Below are 18367 nucleotides of genomic sequence, written 5' to 3'. Positions count from 1 at the left end.
GTGAATGTGCATTCACACGTCCAAACACACGTTAGTTCACGTGTCTGGCATACCGTCAGGTGCCTGCATCCTCTGCAAGCGGCTGTGCTTTCCCGTACCTCACTGCACAGCACTACACAGAGTACAGTAGAACAGCAGCATCTTTCTCTCAAGCCCAGGCTGTCTGGAAGCAAGCGCCAAAGCAGCGGTGATGCAGCTGGTACCACTAGGGAGCTCCAGCTGTTGTACTGCAGTATTGTACTGTTCAAGGTACTGAACTGTAAGCTTAAAAATGTTTTCTTTTTTTTTTTTTTTTTGAGAAAATAATTTATTTAATTGTAAATCAGGAATTTTATTTTAGTTTTTTAACATTGAACTATTGATTTTTGAGTTTGTCCATTTGGATTTTAAATTTAAGTGAATTAAAAAAAAAATAAGATCCCTTCAAAAGGAAACTTCATTCCTTTTCTCTGATCTTTGAAGAAACGTTATTTCTTTGCTTTCAGACTTAAACCATGAACTCTCCCTAGTCCAGAATGGATCCCCCAAAACTTGAATTATACAGAAGCAAGAGTCCTAACTGACCTTTGATCTCCCTTTTCTTTTACAAGCCCACTTCTTCAGGATTTTTGTTGGTTTTCTTTTGTTTTACTGGGTTGTAAAAAAATTTGGCAAGAACGGAAGAGTAGGAGGCACAGTAAAACAGTAGAGAAAACGGAGGTTTCATTTTATCGAAGAAGCCCACAGTGCTGAGCATCAAGCCAGTGAGGTGGCTCTTTAAGCCAATCGCTTGAAAATGAAAAGCAATGACATAAACTGGAACACGAGCAAAATATAAACATGCCTGCATATGTAAATGTTGCTGCCTTTCTCCCTTTACACTGACTTGCTTAACTTTAAATAATATATACAATTTCATAGCTTCTCTTAGAGAAAGGAATTGAATGGTAAGGTGTTCAGTCACAAGGACTGAATCTCCCATCACCATCCCCTCTACTTTTGACATAAAATCAACTAACCATTTTATTAAACACATCTGGTTGTTGTACTTCAGTAGTGCAGATGGGGGAAGGGGAAACGAGAGGTTCCTTGATGTCAGCCCTGCAACGTGGGGCTTGATGGGCTGAGGGTTAGGGCAGATGGTGGCAGGACTTGCTGACAACTGACTGTCATGAAGCCCAGGTCTGGGAAATGTAACCCCTGGCAATTCTCTTCAGTCCCCTGAAGGTTTTGGTTTCCTCGGACACCATCCACTTCGTCTGGCCAAGGATCTGAAGACTCAAGTTCCAGAGTCCGGCATACTGAATATGACTTGGCCAAAACAAGAAGCATCTTATAAGACAACACTGCTCTGGCTGTCATAATGGTTGAGATTATGACAGCTGTCATAATCCACCCACACTGCCTGGATCCGTGCTGTATTTATGTGCCAACCACATGCCCTGTGCCCCTTAGAAGGCAATGCCCCCCAGGGATCAGCTCCCTGTCTTTCAACTCTCTCTTTGCTTATTTCATGGCCAACTTACTTGGAGGCTTTGTTTTCATTATGTGCTGAGCACCCACTGACTCACTCAGATTGCCTGTGACTCCCAACATCTTCACCATATGCATTGGGAATCTTGACTAGTCTTGGCACAGAAGCCAATATCCTGATAAGAAAGGAAATTGATCCATTTGAGGATCACCAAGGTAGACTGTGTCCTACTAAGAGTTCTCCGGCTGCAAAAGCAACTCTGTGTTGCTTCAGACCCAGCAGAGACAGGAAGACACAGAAATTAAGAGGACAGCCCCTCACAATCATTTTCTTGTTGCCAAACACTTCCCTTTGCGTACTTCTCTCCAGTAAGTCAATTGGCACATGTAGAATGTTTCTGGCTTTTTCTTTGTCTATGACAATTTCTTTTTTTTGGTTCAACTGATGGTGTATCCATTCCCTGCCCCCACAACCGGAAATAGGTAAGAAATCACTGGGAATTTACATCTGATTACCACAGGTTCATTCTCCTGTATTACAAGGCTCAAAGTTACAAGGAGAAATAATATGTATTTGCTGTGTTGGTCTTTTGTTAGTATTTTTTTTTTAAGTTAAAATTAAGTGTTACTTTTCTGAGGAAGTAGCCAGAATAATACTTTCTCAAATTCAGAAATGTACTGGCACAAAGGCAGACATTATTTCTAACCACATTATACTCTTTTGTCTGCCAAGACATCTTGACAAGCTTAATATCCGCAGGTAGGCCTATGTGATAATCCCAGCAGTATTCTGGGGATAAGATTTTAGTAGGTTTCTTGAGAAGGAAATACTTGTTTAGATGGCTTTCATCATGCCATTGGGCTTCTATGTCATTTTTCTTGTCCTTGAGGATTCCTTTGAAGCATTCCTGGGTGATGTTAAGGACCTGAGTGGGTGTTCCCCCAAAAATGGCTGCGTGGTAATAAAAATCCCTTTCACCGAAGGGAATGTATGCTGCAGACTCCTTCCGCCTCTCGTAGGTGAAGTCATTGGGATCTGCCTTGTACCACCAGGCTTGTAGCTGGGCCACCGACTCTCCCAGGGTGTCCACCCCAAACTTGTCTTGGAAGACCTGGTCCACATCCATGCAGGAAAGGAAGTCAACCTCATGCTGGATGTGGACCACAATGTGCTCCCTGATGGTCTTCATACGCATCATGCTGATGTCCTGCCACCTCTTCTCAGGCTTGATCTTAAACACCTTGAAGGAGCGCAGAGGACCCAACTCTATCAAAGGCATCCTGGAGACATCATCCACCATGATATAAAAGATGACTGGGTGGCCAACCATGAAGTGCTTATTAGCAGACCTTAAGAACTCCTCCAAGTAATGCTCAATGTTTCTTCCGACGGTAATTTTCTGCTTGGCATAATAACCGTCTAAGACGGCTCTGTTGTAAGTGCCTTCCCACACCACAGGTGCCTTCCAGTTCGTCATGGTCACAACCTCGGGGCGTTTAAATGGGTTGAACCAGTCCGATAGCTTAAGCTTGCTTTCGTTTTCCTTTCTTTGTTCCTTTTCTTCGTCTATGTCTCCATCTTCTTCATGGTAACCATTGTTAAACCATCTCGGAAGCCACCAGCCCTTCTGAATGCTGCTGCCACCAACTTCTGGGTTTCTTGATGGATTTATCCAGAACAAAGAGCCTTCTGGGCTGTGGATATATTCCCAAAACACAACAATGACAGTTGAGACAACCAGCATTGACAGAATCACTTTTCCTTTGACATTCATTATTTTCTCCTCATCGTCTGCTTCTCTCCTCCCAGAGTAAAAGGCAAAAGTACCAAGTTCTATTGAGCTCCGTTCTGCAGAAGGAGGCAGGGCTGGGAGGAAGCGAAGGTGCAGCGTTCTGATTTCTGATCCGCAGAAGCTGGGCGCGCTGGGGGCTGGCCGGCGCCTCGGCTCCCCGGCGGCGTCCTCGGCTGCCGGAACAGTAAGCGCGCTGCCTCCTCCCGAGCCCCGCGGGGCGTGCCGGGGCGGGGTGTGCCGCCTGCGCTCCCATCGGCCGGCCGCCGGGCGCTCCTCCGGGGCGGCGGGCAGGGGCGCGAGGGAGCCGGCGGGCGTTGGGCAGCGGGCTGCACGCTCCCAGCTCGGCCCGGCCCGCGGTGTTTGTGCAGAGCGGGTCCCGCCCCTAAAAATGTTTTCTTTCTTGTTTTTTCAAATGCATTACTTGTGTGAAAAGTACTATAAACCTACTACAGTACAGTACTACATAGCCGACCGTGTTAGTTGGATACCTACGTAACTTTGTTGGATTAACAGACAAACTCAATTTAGGAATGTGCTCTCAGAATAGAACTTCTTCGTATGTAGGGGACTTGCTCTATGTGGAGGCTACTTGTTTGGAATCACCTCTTCATTCATGGTTTTTTCCCTCATTGATCTCAAAACAAAATCATTTTGTATTAACACTTTTATGAGTTAAAAATAGTTAACCCTTTCACACATTTGAAACTTTTAGGGTCATAAAGCAAGAATTAAGCTTTTCAAAATTGCTATTTCATGTTTCTGTATGTATTTATAATGAACTCCTCCCCATGAGCTGGTTTTTTAAAAACACTTTATCAGCATGGATTCATATCTAGAACAACTACTTCTAAACATTCCGGGCTATTTCATTCATCAGTTGTATCTCATCCTCTACACCAGTAACATTCTAGTTTTGAATACTGTTTTAAAATTGGTAAAGTTAGATGTCTCCCATCCCTGATTTCCCTCCCCATGATGTTCTGTGATCTTCTCATTGGCTTATTATTCCATGTGCGTTTTGACTAGTTGCAAAAATAATCCTCAGGGTTTTGGTTTGTCTGTTTTTTCTTTAATTTTCAATAACTGCCATAAGTTGATATTAGTTTGGGACTAACACCTATTTAAGGTAATACTGTGTCTTCTCCTGCAAGAAACATGGTATAGTTTGTATTAAATCCATATTATAAGTATATTGGTATTCTTTAGGCAATGAGTAAGGCCTTAATTTGAACTTGATATTTATTGATATTTACACTAACTTTCACTAGTGGTCTTCTTAAAAAGCATATAATGGGTGTTTCCCATCAAGATTCAGAATTTCACAAATCACCTATTTCTGGTACTTATCAAAATTACAGTTAAGGACTTCCTTAATATTCTAGCATCTAAAAGAGATGGTAGAGAAAAGTGCTATTTTTCAAAAAAATCAAAGAAAAACTCCATTTTTCCTTTCTTTCTATCCATTCAGCCCCTCCATCCATTCTTCCAAGCACTGAATTCTTGAATAAAAATTTAATTTATAGAGAAAGGAATTTAAATTTTTAGCTATAAAAGTTGGGAGGCTGGTCTTGGTAATACATGATCTCAAAAGTATGACTTTTTTCTAAAAAAGAAATTAACATTTCAGAATAAACTGCGAGAAGGAAAAGGGAGGAAGTTATCTGGAGAGACATGAAAATAATGCAAACCAGCAGAGCTACTGTACCCTTGGTGAGAATGTCTTCATCTTTCTGAACAGATCACAAGCATCTCTAATGCCAAAGTGCATGCCTAGACCCCTCATGATTCTCAGTTACCCCGAAGTCAGGCGAGTACCTGAGAGCATTCAGTATGTGCTGCTGAACTCAAATGGAACAGGTGCTGCTTGCCGTATCTAACTGATTATAGGAGATCAAAAGGGAGAGGTTAGATACTGAAATTATGAGATTATAAATTTCATGTTTACCTTCAAAACCAGAATTCAGAAGGTGCTCCCCCAGGTCACAGCCAAACACTCTTTCTTTCAAGATTCCACGCTGCTTCAATTTCTGTTTTGTTGGACGAGACTTCATGAATGTGCGTAAAAAAGTAATGAGCTTGCCGTGCTTTTTAGATACTAAAAAACAATAATAAAGAGAAAATACCTGAGTTGTAGCGAGAGGAAATGAAGTGCAGATCTCAACAGAATAACTACAAGATAATCTATTACAAGTATACCATATATTCTGTAGGAAATTTTAGCAGAAGTTGAAGAAAGAGTTGGTTTATAAATAAAAGCATGGTTTTTCATGTTCTTCTCACCAGCCTGTGGTCTTATTTGATGAAACTGTGTGCAAACTGAAGTATTATAATTCATGACTTTTAAGTTAAGCATGGTAAACCAGCCAACTTCCCAATGCTACCTAAGCATGCTACAGGATTATAACTCAGACTTGAGTTTTACTCTAATATATTGCTTTTAGAGATCTTCATGATAAGTAAGACTTAACATAGTAGAAATATAAGAAAACTGCATTTCTAGTTAATTTCTAAAGTATTTTATTTAGTGTTAGAAATTTTCATGGCATTTATAATCTGGAAAATAAAACTTGAAACAACTCTCTCTTTCTCATTTTATAAAGAGGACAATCCCATTATGAAATAGCACACAATTATCAAACTAAAGGCTATGTTAAGTACGACACACACACCCATAAAAAAGCATTAGATCTTTATTAACATTCATTTATCACATACTACATCACCTTAACGGCCTTTGTAGATCAAAGAGATAAGCAAATTGTATACAGTAAGATATTTCCACTGACTTAAATATGTTAGAAAGACAACAGTGAAAGATCTGAAAAAAAAAAAACAAATACTTAGAAAAATGATTTTTGCTGAGAAGTGCATCCTGCAGGGGAAATTATTCTGGAAGTCAACATACAACAAATTACTGTAAGCTCAGAGATTAGCTGCAGGATAGAAGACTAAGCCACATGGCCCCAATCCTCCTGCTCGGTCAGCAGATGATTACAGGTCTTACTGAACCCCACTAGTTTCTTGAGCGAACCCAAATCCTAAAGCCCATGAACTGATGAATCCTCCTGTGGGAATTCTGTGCACTGAGATTAACTTGTGGCCCAAATGGACCACTAGATGGGTTACTCGGACCAGATTAAACATTTTCTTTACATTTTATGCGAAACACTACTTCCAGACTTAAGCATCTTTTCTATGAACTGTACAAAGGTGATCAACTGTAACTGGCTTGCCTGTAACTGAGAGGGTTCCCTGGGACATGAAATTTTCAGTGCTAAAATCAGGAAAGTCCTGAGCAAACTGGGACAAGGTTGTCACCCTTGTACATAGATTAAAGAGGAAATTTATTTTTTCTATACCAACCCCTTAAAGTTTACCCAAAATCATCAGTATAATTTTGATGCCATCATTAACATGCTGTGTGACACTCTGGGGAAATTACAGCCTTACTTGTATCTGAGATTCTTGCTATAAAATTAAATGATATGCTCTCTTATCTGCTAATGAGACATTTGTAGCACACTGGGGTAACTTAGAAGATGTTACATGTATCATATTAGTATACTAAAAGTTACTGAACTTGTATGTGTTTTATTCTCCCCAGTGCCTAGTAGACTGTTATGAATCTTTGTTCTTAAAGTGTGGCCATCAAACCATTTCTGTATAAGATTAACACATAAAAACAAGCAAATTTGCATTACAGTACCATAACATTATATATTTGGAAGAATTTTAATTTGTTATATTCAGTATTTCTACCTGGAAATAGGGCCTGTCATAATGTTTCTAAAGTTTTAAATCTTGCAGCAAAGTTTTCTAATTCTGTTTATGAAAGGACACACTCCACATACTTCTTGTTAGGGATACTGTTTGCTGCTTCTGTAGAATAACAGTTTTCTTCATTGATCGTAGTTACTAAAATAGTAGGTATATTAGAAAATGATTTCTTTATGTATGGCTCAAATCTGATCATTTTCTAAAATCTCTACAATTTAAGACGGATTTTAGTTGATCCTTTTGGATTTCATGGATATGTAATTGTGTCAGAGCAAATTCAGTAATTCCATTCTGTTTCTGAAAGGAATAATTTCTGATTTCTTTTCCAGATTTTAATAATTGGCCAGAATATCCAAGATACATGTTAAAAACTAGGCGTTTGTATTTTGATGGTGAATTTGGTGAAAATATCTGTTGACTCTGACAACTGCATACGATGTATATGAGAAAGAATTCTTTTAGTCTCAGATTTCCAGGAATGTTTCAAAGGGATGGGAACTTAATTTTAACTTGTATTCATTTAGCAACAAGCACGTGAATGCCTACTACATCTCAGGAACTGTTCTCAGCCCTGAGAGTACGGTGGGGAACAGGTGAGGCCAGCTCCTTGCTGTTGGCGCTCACTGAGGAGAGGAGTACAAATAAATATTAATACCGATATTATTATTTGGTTATATTATTATTAATATACTGAACAAATAATAATACAGATATAGCCGGCATTTATTTTATGTTTAGTTACATGCCAGCAACTGCGTAAGAATTTATATTTATTAACCATTCGTTTCTCACAAGACCTTATAAGGAAAACACTATTACCCCCCTTTTAGAGGAAGAAACTCAGGCATAGAGTGTTTAGTAACATGTCTAAGGTCATGGAATCAAGATTAAAAATCAGGTGGTCTGTGTTAAGATCTAATAAACACTTCCAAATATAAATGTCTCTTCACATTAATTTTTTCTTCACTTTATATTTCCTTCCCATTTCTTAGATAATAAAATGGCTAAAAGAAGTTTCTTTTGAATACTGCACTGCCCCCACCCATTTTCTTATAACAAACTAGTAAGTGAAAGTGAAAGTGTTAGCTGCTCAGTTGGGTCTGATTTTTGCAACCCCATGGACTGTAGCCCACCAGGCTCCTCTGTCCATGGGATTCTTCAGGCAAGAATACTGCAGTGGGTAGCTGATCCTTTCTCCAGGGCATCTTCCTGACCCAGGGATCGAACCCAGGTCTCCCACATTGCATAAACAATGACATTTCCACAGAAAAAATGCATAAAAAATAAAAAACAAAAGCAAATCACACCACCATCTGTTCAAATTCCCTGTAAATGTCAAAGTGTGAGTTGCTTAGTCGTGTCTGACTCTTTGTGACCCCACAGACTGTAGCCTGCCAGGCTCCTGTCCACGGTATTCTCCAGGCAAGAATACTGGAGTGAGTTGCCATTCCCTTCCCCAGGGATAGAACCTGGCTCTCCTGCACTGTAGGCAGATTCTTTACCATCTTGAGCCACCATTCCCTAGTTAAGAGTTAAAATGCAGCATGTGCCACAGGCTATCTTCTTCCATATCATTTAGACATGATTTCACACTGCAGTCTTCTTTCAAGACGACACAAACCCAACCCAACCAGTCCTTCCAGTAGTTAAAAGTTTTGCAGTATTTATTTTAGTATCTCCAAGGTAAAGCTTATGATACCGACAATCAGCTCATAGGGGCTCAGGAAACCTTGACACAGAGAGGCGGGGCACCAGATGTTTTTAACTACACAAGTACAGTATTTCTCCAGCAAATCCTAAAAAATCTTCTTTTCTCATAATATTTCACTTAAATCAGAGTTCTCTGAATTGGGTCTCAGGAATCTTCTAGACCGATGGGAGAGAAGTCTGAGCTTGAAGGAATTTCTCAGGAAATTAAAGGAAGATGATTTGTGCCAGATAAGGGGCTCTGCATTAGGTTTATTTGCTTATATGCCCCAAGTTCTAAGATTTGTAATGAGTTCAGATGGCCAAGCAGACAAAGTTAGAGGTGGGATGCATAATTCTGAGAGAATGTCTCTGGCACTCCTGCTGAGGAGGATGACTGGACTGTACAGCATGTTACTTTTCAACCATGTTTCAGCTTTGCTAAAATATTCTCTAGAACAATTTACCAACATAATATTCCCATAGGACATACTTACATTTTTTACTCTTCATTTCTTTGTTCTATTCAGTTCTAGCAGACATTTTCATTTTTGTTAATCTCATCAGTATGACACATTATATTCCACTTGAAAGTGCATTTCTGTGCTTACTAATAAGGTTAGGCACTGTTCCATGTCCACTAGTCATTCAGTCTTCCTCATCAGTGAAATAACCGTTTACATTCTTGGCCCATTTCACTATCTGGCTGTCTTTCTCTTACTGATGGGCAAGAGATCTTTATACAATCTGGAAATAAATCCCCTGTCAGTTACTTTTTGTCAAGAATATGTTTCCCAGTCTTTGGCTTGTACTGTATAAATTTCTAATCACGTCTTTGTGTATGGTTTCTTTAAAATCTCTTTCCTTATCTGAGGTCATAAACATACAGTCCTATTTCTTTTAAACCTTTTATTTCCCAAACTTTTTCACTTTTTAAAGGTTTTTAAAATGATTTCAAACTTTTTTGTATGTTTGCTGCTGCTGCTGCTGCTAAGTCGCTTCAGTCGTGTCCGACTCTGTGCGACCCCATAGACAGCAGCCCACCAGGCTCCGCCGTCCCTGCGATTCTCCAGGCAAGAATACTGGAGTGGGTTGCCATGCCCTTCTCCAGGGGATCAAACCCGCATCTCTTAAGTCTCCTGCGTTGGTAGGTGGGTTCTTTACCACTAGCACCACCTGGGAAATGCAAAAAAGAAAAAAATCTAATAACTGATTACTGGACGAGATAGTTGGATGGCATCACCGACTCAGTGGACATGAGTTAGAGCACACTCCGGGAGATGGTGAAGGACAGGGAAGCCTGGCATACTGCAGTCCATGGAGTGACAAAGAGTCAGATACAACCGAGTGACTGAACAGCAATGACAAAACAGAAACACATGTATCAGGGTGTGTCAGATTACTAGGGTTCCAACCACGTCTCTGCAGCTTCCAGCTGTATGACTGTGGACAAGGTACCCAATTCTCAGACCTTCATTTTCCTCTTCTATGAAAACATTAAAAATAGTAAGTACCTAACAGGATTGTTTTGAGAATTAAATATAAAGGTTTTTTTTGTTTTCTGCTGAACAAAAAAAAATTTTAAATTTAGGTGCTGCTGTTGTCATTGTATTAATCTATCTTTCATTCAGCAACCGTGCTGGATTTGTAGACAATCATCTGTAAGTAACACAGATTTATTTCTTCCTTTCCACTTATTTCTTTTTGTTTAATTTTTCTGAACCTTGAATAAACGATGATCTTGTTCTTGATCTAAATAGATTGCTTATATCTCACCATTAAGAATAAAATTTTCTTGGGTTTTTGGATAGAAACATTAAACAGATTTTTTAAAAACTCCCTATTTTTAATTGTCAAAATATATAAAATGAACAAGTATTGACTTTTATCAAATGATTTCTCTGTATCTATGAAGATAATCATTTAGTTTGCCTTGTTTAATTTTTAAGTTTTTTTTTATATTTTATTTTATTTTTTAACTTTACAATATTCTATTGGTTTTGCCATATATCAAAATGAATCCGCCACAGGTATACATGTGCTCAATTTTTAAGTTTTGAATGTGACAACCATCCTGCTTGTGTTAAGTCGCTTCAGTCATGTCAGACTCTTTGTGACCCCTATGGACTATAGCCCACCAGGTTCCTCTGTCCATAGGATTCTCCAGGCAAGAATACTGGAGTGGGTTGCCATGCCCTTCTCCAGGGGATCTTTCCAACCCAGGGATTGAACCCGAGGTTCCTGCCACATCTCCTGCATTGAAGGCAGACTCTTTATTACCGAGCCACTGGGGACAACTGTAGGTACTTTTAAAGTTTTGCTTTTATACTCATGTGATAAACCTCCTGTGCTCCTGCTTGCCTCGCATCTGTTGCAGGGATGTAAATGAGTACATCAGACTGGAGAGGCAAGTGGCAATATCAAAAACTAAAGCCTTAAGCTGAGGCAAAATTCTCCCTTAGAAACTGTAATAAACATAGGAATCCTGTAAACATATCAGCAGTGGCTTTCAATAAAAAACTCAAACATAAAAGAATTCTACAGGGTACAAGTGTACATAAAGAATTCTAAAAATAAAAAAAAAACTGTATTAGGTTGCTAATGTCTTAAATAGAAGCAAAGAAACATGCCATATCTTTCCACTGACAGTCTTAAATAGCTGAGGTGAGCTATGCTACTTAGTATTTTCAAATTTATTAAAAGGGATATTGGGAAGAGTTGTCAAAATCAACTTATTTTTAGCATACACTGTCATATGTCCTGAAAGGATCTGTGGGCAACTCAGAAACATAACTTTTGAACCAGTTAAGTCAGCACTCATGCTGGAAAAAATATGACATAATTCTTACTTAGTTTATAGCTTTGAGTATATCAATTAATTTTACACTAAACCAAAAAAGTTTTTATTTGAAAATAAATGGACTTGGAAATTAAACTGATTCACTAGAGTAATAATTTGACAAGCTTTTAAAGAAAAAATTCTGGATGAGCTAGATTATATGTGACTCAAATATTAAATAAACTGAACTAAAAAAAAAAAACACTTTTTCCAGTACCTGAGGTATAGAACCTCTTCTAACTTTTCTTTTTTCATAATATAGAAGAGCTTTAATATCAATAAAGAGATGAATAATGATATAAAAGAACTTCTTTAATCCAATGACTGAAAATGTTGTATCTTTTTGTCTTACAAAAAATACCCTCTGAGAGTTTCTTGCAAACCAAACTCAAAGTAGGTTTTCATGTGATGGAATAAGGACGCATCTAAGAAATTCTGTCACTGATTCTATTTTTATCTCTGTACATTTTCTGGTCTTGTTAGACCTGCCATCTCACTGGCCTGTTCCCAGTCCTACAAAGGCAAGAGAAAGAAAAAGACAAACTGAACCCTAAACCTAATCTCCAATGAAACCTGAAGGAAAACTCAGAAATTAGAGTAATATCATAACATTACAGAATAGTTAACATGTACTGAGGGTCTACTATGCTTCAGTGCTTTACACGAGCTAATTTAAATTCAGTTTCAGTTAGCCTCACATTCTAAATGATTTAAATTCAAATACAAACCAGTATCTGATCATTCAAATTTTCTATCTGTCAGATGAGGTATGCTAAATAAAATCTAATTCATCTCCCATTACATTCAAAATAATAACTTAAATATAATAAGGTTATCAGAATAATGATACTTCATACCTTTTCTTTCTATACCTTAATATCTTTCCTGTATCCAGCTCTAATTATTAAGATGACCTAATCTCATAATTCAATTCCTTTTCTTTAGTTTATTTGGTGCTATTCTATAATATCTAAATATATAGCTTTTGTACGTGGTAAAAATATTCACCAAGGATAAAATGTTAGCAATCCTATTTGAAGATTTAGAAACCATACTAAACCAATAGTTCAGAAACTGAAAGCTTTTAGGTCTTTCTAATAATAAAACAAGGACTTCCCTGGTGGCTCAGAAGGTAAAGTGTCTGCCTACAATGTAGGAGACCCGGCTTCGATCCCTGAGTTGGGGAGATCCTCTGGAGAAGGAAATGGCAACCCACTCTAGTACTCTTGCCTGGAAAATCCCATGGACAAAACTAATACAATTATGTAAAGTTTAAAAATAAAATAAAATTAAAAAAAAAAAAAAAAGAAAATCCCATGGACAGAGGAGCCTGGTAGCCTACAGTCCGTGGCATTGCAAAGAGTCGGACATGACTAAGCGACTAAACTTTCAACTTTCAATAATAAAATGGTCCAATGAAGGCTGCCCATCCAAACATGCCTATTATTGGGCAGGCAAGAGCAAGTGGAAGCATACTGGACCAGGAATGCAGAGATGTAGTTTAAGTCCTGATTTGGCCGATAAATTGCTGCAAACTTTGAGACAAGGTAAGTAGCTAGTTTAGATCTCAGTTTAATAATATCAAGCATGAGAAGTTTAGGCGATTTATGAATTCTAGATTTCAATGGAAATACTTGAGGAATCAAGAAACACTCTGAGAAAGTATAAAGTTAGAAAAGCAGAGAAAGCTCTAGAGTCTGTGGGAAATGTCTTTGCTTTAGGAAAATTTATCAGGAGGAAAAAAGGACATAATTTAAAATTCCACTGGACAGCTATATAACAAAATACATTCAGCTTTCTAAATTATCTTGGAAAAGGCTGCTATAAAAATTTAAAATAGGAAGACCATTGTTAAATGTTATTATTTCAAGCACAGTATATTAAGTTTAGTTTTTTAAAGTTGAATTGCTTTAATTATTTTATTTTTCTCCATGAAAATTTAGAAATAAGGAGTCCTTACATACATCATTTATACAACATACTTTTAACTATTTCCAGAACTTGAAGCACAAGCATACAGTCTTTAATTGTTAAAAACATTCCCAGTTGTTGATCATGCCATATGATATACTGTTTCTCTGATCTGTTAGCAAGTCCCTGGTGAACACTACAATGGCCATTTATAATACTCTTTGTACTAGAAAAAGTGCCATATATTTTATAAAGATTAATTTTTGAACTAAGTTTCAGGAATTCACTATAGTAAGAGAAGAAAAGTGAATATTTTCTAAATATCCTGAATTTCTGAAAATATATTCTATCAGGTTGATATTCAAAATGTAAAATATTTGCTGTCTCTCTAGGAACTACTGAGTTTCCTGCTAGTTTTTAAAGCAAGAATAAAGCAATTTCAGCCTTGGGATTCACTGGCCTCCATCCATCCCAAAGCAGATGTCCAAGAAAATGTGTAGATAAATTTGAGTATTAAATCTTAACATACTGTTGAAGTTATTATGGAATGAGAAAGTACAGAATCATAAACAATTTTGGAAATAAGAGAAAAAACACAGTTCTCAGACTGCTGTGTGTGGCAGCTGCTGGGGTCACACCGGGGACCAGTGCAGGCCGGGATGAGGCCTGGAATGTGGCCGCGGGAAGGGTTCTGGCATCTGTACATTCCAACCTCAAAGGAGGAAACCAGGTATTTGAGAAATGTCCTGTGCATGCAATACTGAATATAAAATAGCTCTGCCAGTAATGGCTCTTGTTTGAAAACCTGGAAAGCTACTAATGGGGCTTCCCAGGTGGCGCCATGGTAAAGAACCTGTCTGTCAATGCAGGAGACACAAGAGATCCCTGGGTCAGGAAGATCCCCTGGAGGAGGAAATGGCAGCCCACTCCAGTATTCTTGCCTGGAGAATTCTGGCGGGCTACAGTCCCAAAGGTCGCAAAGAGTCGGACACAACTGAGCAACTGAGCATGCGTGCACACACCGCGAGCGGAAGCTACCAACAGTTACCTAAGTCAAACAGGTTTCCATTTACTCATAGCAGAGAAGAGGAGGCATTTCAAAAGGCATAACAGACAGGAGTGCAAATGGGTGAAACTAACAGATCTAGAAAATAAATCTGTAGTAAATTTTAAAGAAGAGCTGTTCAGACATAGAGGAGGTAAGAACAGTTCATTAGGAAAAAGAAGCAGAAAACTGGCAACAAACTGCTTCTTCAGAATATCCAATACAACTCTTACATGGAACAGCATGCCTGTGTTCCACTAAAATACTTGGGTGTTTGAATAAAAATATCTCTTTCTCAGAGTTAAGAATGAAACCAAAGCAACTTCATACTGCTGCTCTTCCCAGGGCAGGACATAAACAGTGATAGATAAACCACGAAGGGCATACTATGATAAGAGCTTCAAAAATCATCGTTTCCTTGGGAAAATGGGCATTAGGGTATGATCAGGACAGTCTTCTTATTCACATCATACGTTTACTTTTCTGGGACTTACAAATTTTAGTAACAAACATGAAAGAAGGCTCAAATTTAGCTTATGTAATTTTAGGGTAATATAAGTAAATTTTACATTTTTCTTGCTAAACTGGTACTGACTTTTATTTTTAAATTTTAAATTACAAATTAAAACAATAAATGTGATTGGTTTTGTTCTTCAACTCTGTACAAAAACAAAGTAAAAATTTTTTTTTTATCTCGGTAGCTTTACCACCTCAGTTATTATATAAAAGCCTCTTGACTAATTTCATTTCTAAATACAGAACAAAAAGATTTGCATTTTAGCAGAGGAGAGTGGGAGGAAACATGAGGTGGATATAAATTCCTGACACTAAAGGATTCTAATACTAGAATGGGTTATAATAAAAAGACTGTAGAAGCATCTCTGCTGAGGATTTTTAAATAATCTGGGCTCTCATTTTTCCCAGGTGAACTAGTACTACTTGATACGAAGCTTAAAAACTAGTACTATTTTAGGAGAACACTGATTTATATATCTGTCTTATAAATTAAGACTGGAATAAGCACAGATTCTTAGGAATTCAGTAACATCAAAAGTAAGAGAACTATAAAAAAACTAAATGGGAAGGAAATCCAAGAAAAGGGGGACATACATACAGCTGATTTACTTTGCAGTAGAAACTAACACAACACTGTAAAGCAATGATACTCCAATAAAAATTAATTTAAATTCTATTGCTGAAGTTCTAGAAATATGAACATGTTGAACCTTAATCTTAACAGTGTGAAAATTGTTTTCTTGAAATTATTTTTTTTATTAGATTAAAATGTAATCATATTCACTTTGATGTCAAAAAACCCTGTGCACTTTATTAAACTATGAAGTTTGGTGTGGAACACTGATATGATCGGGGTGGGTTTTGTTTGTGTAGATAATTTCCCCCTTCCCTTCCCATCTTTTCCTTCTGCAGGAGCTGGAGCAGAAACATCCCATAACTGAAGAAGAAAGAACAGAAAAGGAGAACTCTATTTAAAGGCAGATGGCTCAGAAGCCTGCTTTACGGAAGATCTAACTTTTGGCCTGGGAAATAAGAACTTGGACCTTGGAGTCAGATAGACCTGAGGGCTGGAATCTACTCTCTAATCACTTACCACATGCAAGGTCTTGAGCAAATGACCTATTTAAGTCCAGTTCCCTCAAACACACAGTGAGAATGGCAATAACAATATCTATCACTCAGGGTCAGAGAAGGCAATGGCAACCCACTCCAGTACTCTTGCCTGGAAAATCCATGGATGGAGGAGCCTGGTTGGCTGCAGTCCATGGGATCGCTGCATGTCGGACACGACTGAGCAGCTTCACTTTCACTTTTCACTTTCATGCATTGGAGAAGGAAATGGCAACCCACTCCAGTGTTCTTGCCTGGAGAATCCCAGGGATGGGGAAGCCTGGTGGGCTGCCATCTATGGGCTGGCTGCACAGAGTCAGACGTGACTGAAGCAACTTAGCAGCAGCAGCAGCATCACTCAGGGTTACTACAATGCTCATATGAAATTACAAATGCCAACCATTTAACTCTGCATGTGTCAATAAACAGGAGTTGTTTCTCCACTGCAATTTCTTTGAAGACTTGTAGAATCCTCCGAGGTACAGGGCTAACCACAACCTGAGTCGGCTTTACAAACCAGGCTTGATCATATCTGGTCTTACCTCCTGAATTCAGGGCTGAGGTCACTAAGGAAAGGTGCACACAAACACAGGGCCATTTTCTAGTTTCTGCTTGTATAATTGTCTTATGTGCAAACTTAACCTAAGAGACTTTACATTTCTGCTCTCTCATCTTGAATATCATATAGTACTACACAATATGCTAAAAAAGAAGTTACAGTTGCAAACCATTATCATATGAGCAACTGGTGCTTCTTTAAAAGTTGACAGTGAAAAGGAGCTCTAAATTCTGAGCTTTCTCCATTTGTGGTTTTGAAAATCAAAATATCAATATTATTTAAACAGTAGTAGCAAAGAAAAATGTTCAATTTCTTAACAGGGCTAGTCTGTGATTCAGAGAAAACTGTGGTCTCCATGTTATCTTAATGAAAAGCATTTATAACCAAGATCTGAAGAAGCACCATATAAATATGGAGTACTACCCTGATGGTAAGAAAGTCTGTGCAAGAGGGAAAAAAGAATTAATGCAAATATATCACGGATAGAGATAGCTGTCCTTACTAATGCCAATGAGGAAAAAAATATCTGAAGATAAACGGGCAGAAGGATTACTTCCTTGTGCTAATTTGAACAGTCTATACAGACTACCAAATTCTTTACAGTAAATCAGTGCTGCCTATTTTCTATCTGTCAATAACTGAGATGTTATTTACCCAGCAGGAAAAAAAAAATTTAATATGACATATATTTGCTGCTTATGAAACAGGTATGTTCTTTTAACATGCAAACTTTTGTACATTAACCTGAGGTATGGAAAGCATTAAGAAACAAGCTGATCTGAAATTTTAAAGTAAGTATTTCCTGAACCTAGGAAAGTAAGAGATAATACCTACATAGTTAAATCTACTTCAAAAAATGATCACCTCTCTACAACCATGCCAAAAGTTAAAGCTCAGTCATTCCATTTGTGGCTAGTTAAATAATTAGCCAGTCACCTAAAAGCAGCCAAGGAAATACGTGCCCAAATGCAATATAAAAAATAGTCTCAGTGAAATATTTGTCAAACACTTGAATAACTGACTGAGATGTCCTTACCTCTCGCTGTGGCACAGGTTTTAGGATCAACAATTAAAATTATTCCAAATGGCTGCACCCGGCAGTAGGCTCGACAGGACGCCGTGGCTCTGCATTCCGTGCAGAATGAATGACAGTCACACCGGCTCCGACTTAACCACCACCGCAGGGTGACTCCCAGTCAGACCTTCCCAGCACGCGGAGCTTCCAGCTCTGCTCCCAGCAGTTTCCTTAGCCCCGGTTTCTGGTCTTTAGTCAAGCAAAGTGGTTTGTGTGCACGGGAGAGCTCTGCCTGCAGGAGCTTAAACCTCTTCTTTGCATGTCCTGCTTTCCAACACAGCAGAGACGCCGCAGCCCAACTACACTTGCAGAACAGGCTTCACCAGGATAACTCCACCCACCCACTTCACACAGGTACAAATCTGCTCAGAAAACACTAGGACTAAACTGATAATTAATACTTTAACTTTTTAAAAAGTCACTGACTATTCGGTTGTTTATATTTGCTATCCATATGGGAGACAATGTATTCTATAAAAATGATGGTATTTACACCCAATTAAAATAAAAAAAAAAAACTGATCTAGCAGGAAGTACTATCTACAAAAGGCTGAATCATTAAACTGGCAGTGACAGGCTGGGAGAACATAACTCTGAATATCTT

The 18367-nt window shown here is 38.3% G+C and overlaps 2 protein-coding genes across 6 annotated transcripts in view; both read right to left on the bottom strand.

The window, feature by feature from the left end:
- The window catches only part of ARHGAP32 (Rho GTPase activating protein 32), a 207784-nt gene that overhangs the window by 25787 nt on the left and 163630 nt on the right, over positions 1–18367 (bottom strand). For all 5 annotated transcript variants that reach the window (XM_055581190.1, XM_055581192.1, XM_055581191.1 and 2 more), the window contains one exon: positions 5191–5340. In XM_055581190.1, the coding sequence (XP_055437165.1) occupies positions 5191–5340 (150 nt within the window). The remainder of the gene's footprint in view (positions 1–5190; positions 5341–18367) is intronic.
- LOC129652510 (N-acetyllactosaminide alpha-1,3-galactosyltransferase-like) lies at positions 1070–3824 on the bottom strand. The gene has a single exon (XM_055581195.1). The coding sequence runs from the start codon at positions 3225–3227 to the stop codon at positions 2046–2048; it is 1182 nt and encodes a 393-aa protein (XP_055437170.1). The 5' UTR covers positions 3228–3824; the 3' UTR covers positions 1070–2045.

This window comes from Bubalus kerabau, chromosome 5 (assembly GCF_029407905.1).
Source record: "Bubalus kerabau isolate K-KA32 ecotype Philippines breed swamp buffalo chromosome 5, PCC_UOA_SB_1v2, whole genome shotgun sequence".
NCBI classification, from domain to species: domain Eukaryota; kingdom Metazoa; phylum Chordata; class Mammalia; order Artiodactyla; family Bovidae; genus Bubalus; species Bubalus kerabau.
The sequence above is the reverse complement of the archived record's forward strand: the minus strand, read 5'-3'. Positions and strand labels throughout refer to the sequence as shown.

Coding starts and splice junctions, on each gene's coding strand:
- LOC129652510 (XM_055581195.1), bottom strand. CDS start 3,227: ATGAATGTCAAAGGAAAAGTGATTCTGTCAATGCTGGTTGTCTCAACT.